Raw genomic sequence first — 5,762 nt, 5'->3', positions numbered from 1 at the left:
TTCATTAGGTAAAACTAATAAACACAATTATTTCAATTCTTAAGGTATGGAGTTCACTTAATACGTTTTATTTGTACGGTACCCATGCCTTAGTTTAACATCATAATTTAGAACGGGTTCACCTAATTATGTCACTAGATTCTCATGTCTTTAAGGTTAAACAACAAGAGTACCCATGTGCGAATTATCAAATGTGAGCTCCACAAAAGAAGCTTGATTACTTTTTTTTTTTTTTTTTTTTTTTTGACAATAATAAACTTCATATATTAAAACTAAAAACGTATACAATATCAGCCAGCAGCCAAACTAACTGACCAGTGAACATACATACGAAGGAAACTACGAATTGTGCACAAAGAGTGGCGCAATTCGATTGGTACTGGCGTTGTGGAGGCCAGAACTGAAGATAATTTTTTTGATGCAACTCTGAAAGAAACGGAAGGTTGCGAAGCTGAGTGGGCTCTGTACGTGGTGAGGAGTAGGCCTTTTGTCGAGGCTGCAAAAGCCGTGGTAGCCCTCACGTTCTGAACAACGGGATCGCTTGACAGCGTATCCGAAGAAGTGACAGTGTAGCAATCCCTAATAGGCGACCTGCAAACAGGAATAAAGTAAGTAACCGCAGAACAAGACTGAGCACAGTTCATGATTGGTATAGAATTCATGGTAGTCGCTTTAGAATAGGAAGGCCAAAACACTGGCAACTGTGAATGGGATGCAAGCAGGTAGTCAGACAGATGTAAAATCTGAACAGGATTGACACTACAATTGTCAAAGACTACCGAGTTGCGAACCATCCATATGGCCTTTATAATACAAAGAAAACAAAGAAGGCACTGATCTGCATTTGCAGTAACCCTGTGAAAGTATCCAATAAAATCAGCAAGCCATCGTTGCAGACAAACACCAGGGTTAGCTACCGAATTAATACCAAGAACCGAAGAAAGCCAAACATGTCTAGAAACAGTACAGTAACGAAAAAGATGATCTAAAGACTCTGAATAAGAGCGACAAAAAACACAGGAAGTACTAACCTGGATGCCTCTAACATATAAATTTTCTAAAGAAGAAAGGATATTATGTACTATTCGCCAAATCAGAAGAGGGAACATGGGAGAACAATGAAGACCCCAAAGAACTTTCCAAGGAAATGTAGAATAAAAGGAGGGAGAGCAGGAAAAGGACGTATGGGACAACAAGAAATCATATCCTGAGCGAACTGTATAAACTCCATCCTCCGTATATTTTCAATAGAGGTAATCATCAATAGCAATATGAGGAGGTTCCATAGCGAGAATAGCCCTGGCACAAGGAGGCTGAAACCAGCGATAAACTGTAAACTGATTCCAATTACCAGAAGTAGTGAGCATATGAGAAAGAATAGGTGTGGCAGCAGGCGTAGGACTACGCACCGAGGGGATAGTCCCATTAACCCATGGCCTTGTAAACAGGTCAACAGAGGAACCATTACCAAGCTTCCATGAAAAACCAAGGGACAAAACATTAGCTGCGCGACATAAATCAGACCATAAAAACGAAGGATGAGAGACCTTTGATTTTGAAGTAGGGATAGGAAGATCCTTCCTATACTTGGGAATCAGAAATTTTGATAATAAACCAGTCGGCTGATGGTGGAGACGCCAGAAATTTTTCAGAAGTGTTGCCTGACTTAATACAGATACAGATTTTAAACCAAGGCCGCCACTTACATGAGGAAGTTGTAGAGAATCCCGAGAGAGCCAGTGAATAGATCTATGACGAACATATTTGCGCCACCAAAAAGCCGCAATCAGAGAGTCAATATTCTTACATATTCCAATAGGAAAAGGAATAGAAACCATGAGAAACCAGAGTGAACCCAAAAAAATAGTGTTGATGATAAGCAGCTTACAAGGCTGGCTGAGGTGGAGAGAAGACCAGGCAAGAATGCGACTTGTAAGCCTATCCACCAAAGGCTGGAACACAAGAGACTTCTTAGAGGGAAGATCGACGGGACACCCAAATAACTACCAAAGCAATCAGATGTGCGCATCTTCAGAATGGATGCCATGTGGGATTTGAAATCAAGCGGTGCATTTGGACTGAATTTAATAAAAGACTTATCCAAATTAATCATCTGACCAGACGCAAGCTCGAAGCAACGAAACAAATCTCTGAGAGTCTCAAAAGAAGATGGAGTTGCTTTACAGCAAATAAAAGCATCATCAGCGTAAAACAGATGTGCGATAGGGGGAGCGTACCGAGAAATCTTCAGGCCAATTAACATATTAGCCTTCTCTGCCTTACACAGCTGGCACGAAAGAATTTCCATACACATGATAAACAAATAAGGTGAAAGGGGATCACCTTGTCTTAGACCACAAGAAGGTCTAAAGGTACTAGAGGGCTCGCCGTTGATAATGATATTATATGTGACAGTTGAAATACATTCTCAAATAATATTTTGCCAGAAGACCGGGAAACCAAATTTCTTTAAAACCGCAATAAGGAAAGTCCAAGAAACGCGGTCGAAAGCTTTATGCATATCAAGCTTCAAAGCAGCATAAGAAACCGAGCCTCGCTTTGTTTTATTAAGATAATGCATAATCTCGTGAGTAATAACACAGCTGTCTGGCATAAGCCGCGAAGGAACAAAAGCCTGTTGAGATTCCGAAATCACCGATGAAATAAAAAGCTTGAGACGATTAGCAAGACACTTGGAAGCAAGCCGGTAAATAACATTGCAAAGACTGATAGGACGATACTGAGAGATCTGCTCCGGTTTCTCAACCTTAGGGATGAGAATAATATGGGTATTTTCCATTCCTTCAGCATAACACCCGAGTTAAGGAAACGAAGAAGAACCAGATTAACCAAAGGACCAACCTGGGGCCAAAACATCTGGAAAAATTTAGGGGTAATACCGTCGGGGCCAGGTGATTTGGATCCATCCATACCATTTAGAGAATGTGTAATATCAAGTTCTGTGAAAGGAGCAGATAACAGCAAACAGTCTTCCGGGCTGAGCATTGGAAGATCAAGAGAGTCAAGCAAAGGGGCAATAAAACCCCGGGGCGAGCCAGGATCTTGAGGAGGGTTGCACATAAAAGAGATCGAAAAAAAGAAGTAACTTCCAACGAAATCTGTGCTGGAGTAAAAGCCATTCACCGGAGCTAGAAAGCAAAGCAAGAATACGCTGGTGAGAAGCACGTTGTTTGACCCGGGAATATAAAAACCTCGAAGGGAGGCCATCAAGAACTTCAATCTTTAACTTTACCCGTTGTAACCAGTAAGAATGTTGTGTTTCTAGAAGGTGCAGTTGTGCAGAACGAACCTGCTGAAAAGATGTTGCCGACTGAACATCTAAAATCTCCGTAGAAGAGCACATGGTTGTTTGTTGAATCTCAGACCAGTTAATACCATGGGACAAGCAATGATGAATCACCCATTGCATTATAGAAAATCGGACAGAAGCCAGGCGGCGAGATAAAACATACATAGGAGAGCCAGTAAAAGGTAACTTCCATGCACAATCTACAATATGGGCAATCTCAGGTGAATTAAAGCACCAGTTATCAAGACGGTAAGGGCGTCTGTAGGTCCTTGAAGGAGGGAAAAACTTGAGTATAATTGGAGCATGGTCTGAGACAAGAATTGGAAGATGCAAAAGAGATGCCGCAGGGAAAAGGTTGAGCCATTCAGAGTTAGCATAGGCACGGTCTAGGCGTTCCATAATTAGTTAAGACCGCTTTAACCCTAAATTGGTAGAAATTTACCAAAATAGTTTGGCGCCCACCGTGGAGCATAGTGGTCATCTTCGTTATCCAGTCTACACAGCAAGCATAACATGTCCGGACACCAAGAAACCAACTCAGGTAGCACCGGCGGTGCCCCAGCAATACGGGCACCATCCCCTTCGGCAGCAACACGGGTACCATCTCCCTTGGTAGCCGGAGCACGCACAACCTCGGTTCAAACCACCAGTGCCGCCCAGATACCAGCCGTCAAGCAAAGTCAAAGTTCCCAGCCAGCAGCAAGCCCGTCTTCGGAGAGAGTCCAGACTAGAGATTCGGGAGTCGTCCAGGGACGGCAAGGAGCCCCACAGTCTGAGAGTGGAGCACAATCCAGGCAACAGGCTCAGGCTCCTCCGAGTCCCACCAGCATCATGATAAGCGGTTTGGACACATTAGCAAGGACGATACGGACAATGCAGAACGAAAATAGGAGCATGAGATCCCAGATGGAAGAGGACAACAATGTCCTTCGAGCACAGATCAACGAGTTAAGAAGCCATGCCGCCAATTCGGCCCCTGGATACAGGAAGACAGATCTAGGGGATCACCAGGAGAGAGTAGGGATCGGAGGCAGACGCGGGTGCTGCCACGCGAAGTAGCACTCAGGTTGGACATAGACGCAACACCGCAGCCAAGAGGAAGCTTGGTCCCAACGGGACTAGGAGCATTAACACCAGATAATGAGCCAGCACGCCAAGAGCCAACACCCACGTCAGATGTAGGAGGGCTCCAGCAGAGCAGAGTGGCAACTGCGATCCCAGTGATCAGGGCTCCAGCTACAAATCAAGCTGAGTATACCTGGGAAAGTGGCCTGGCTGCAGCAGCCTCGCAGATACACCAACCAACGGTCTTAGGACAACAAAACTTCGTACGAGGAGCAGAACGTCAGTCACAGGAGCACCTGCGACCCGCCGGGAGAGAGACGTATATAGAACAGCAATACCAGGAACTACGAAGCCTCCTCCGGAGGGTCCCAGGAATGCCGCTGCCTATGAAGATGGCTGCACCAAAAAGCTACGCTGACTCGCCTTTTACCGACGATATAGCCACAGTGGCCTTACCAAAAGGATTTAACGTGCTAACAATGACCCTCTTCGATGGAACCACAGACCCCTGCGATCACATTAGCCAGTTTAAGCAAAAAATGATGGTTACCACTGCCACAGGAGCCTCGAAGAAGGCATGTATGTGTAAAGGATTTGGTTCGACCCTAACCGGAGCAGCATTGCAATGGTTCGTCGGTTTGCCTAACGAGACAATTTCTTCATTCGCCGACTTAGTCAACGCCTTCAATCAGCAGTTCTCCAGCAGCCGGAGAACACTAAAGCAGCCAAGCGATCTGTATAGGATCATTCAAGAAATAGGTGAATCAATCAAAGATTACGTCACCAGGTTCAATGTAGAGGAAGTCTCAATAAGAGGCTGTGACACGTCCACAACTATCAATGCCTTCAGACAAGGCCTGGACAAGGAATCAAACCTCTACAAAGAATTAACGATGTATCCTTATGAAAGATTCGAAGAAGTCCAGCAGAGAACTACAGCAGCATTAAGGTTGGATGAAGACATACAGGCTAGAAAGGGAATACCAAACTTCGACAAATTTAGCAGGAAAGTCTAAACGGAAAAGAAATACGAACGAGCTAAGTCATACAGCAGACCCAATATCAGCAGAGTAGCAGAAAAAACCTAGCAAGTTGACGACTCCCAGCATCCTCCTAAGCTATCTGAGTACGGATTCAATACAGGAATGGAAGGGCTGCTGAAAGCACTAAGAGGCTTAGGTGATCAGGTGAGATGGCCAAAGCCTCCCACCCAGAATCGACCCAACGACGACAGAGACAGCAGCAAGAGATGTGAATGGGATCAGAATATAGGGCACAGAACAGAAGACTGCTACAGGCTACGCAGGGAAGTAAAGTTCCACGTACGCAGGGGAAATTTGGACCACCTGCTATCACGTGGGGGCAAGCAGGACAGAAGAGAAGCAGC

At 44.8% G+C, this 5,762-nt stretch overlaps 1 protein-coding gene across 1 annotated transcript; it reads right to left on the bottom strand.

Annotated features, from left to right (window-relative positions):
- Positions 1-290: 290 nt before the first annotated feature.
- On the bottom strand, positions 291-3,709 carry LOC141627690 (uncharacterized). Its single transcript, XM_074440917.1, has 6 exons — positions 3,108-3,709; positions 2,901-2,998; positions 2,453-2,802; positions 1,889-2,287; positions 1,352-1,802; positions 291-994 (listed from the first exon to the last, which is right to left on the bottom strand). Exons 1-6 carry the CDS (start codon positions 3,707-3,709, stop codon positions 291-293), a joined length of 2,604 nt encoding a protein of 867 aa, XP_074297018.1.
- Positions 3,710-5,762: the final 2,053 nt, after the last annotated feature.

The sequence above is a fragment of the Silene latifolia genome, chromosome Y, assembly GCF_048544455.1.
Source record: "Silene latifolia isolate original U9 population chromosome Y, ASM4854445v1, whole genome shotgun sequence".
NCBI lineage: Eukaryota > Viridiplantae > Streptophyta > Magnoliopsida > Caryophyllales > Caryophyllaceae > Silene > Silene latifolia.
This window is presented reverse-complemented; position numbering and strand designations above follow the sequence as displayed.

Bases quoted from the DNA above. Each gene is read 5' to 3' on its own strand.
- LOC141627690 (XM_074440917.1), bottom strand. From the start codon at position 3,709: ATGGAACGCCTAGACCGTGCCTATGCTAACTCTGAATGGCTCAACCTT. The intron at 2,803-2,900 runs GTATTACCCCTA...GTTATGCTGAAG, and splicing joins CAAATCACCTGGCCCCGACG to GAATGGAAAATACCCATATT. The intron at 1,803-1,888 runs GTAAGCTGCTTA...GGAATATGTAAG, and splicing joins TCTCCACCTCAGCCAGCCTT to AATATTGACTCTCTGATTGC.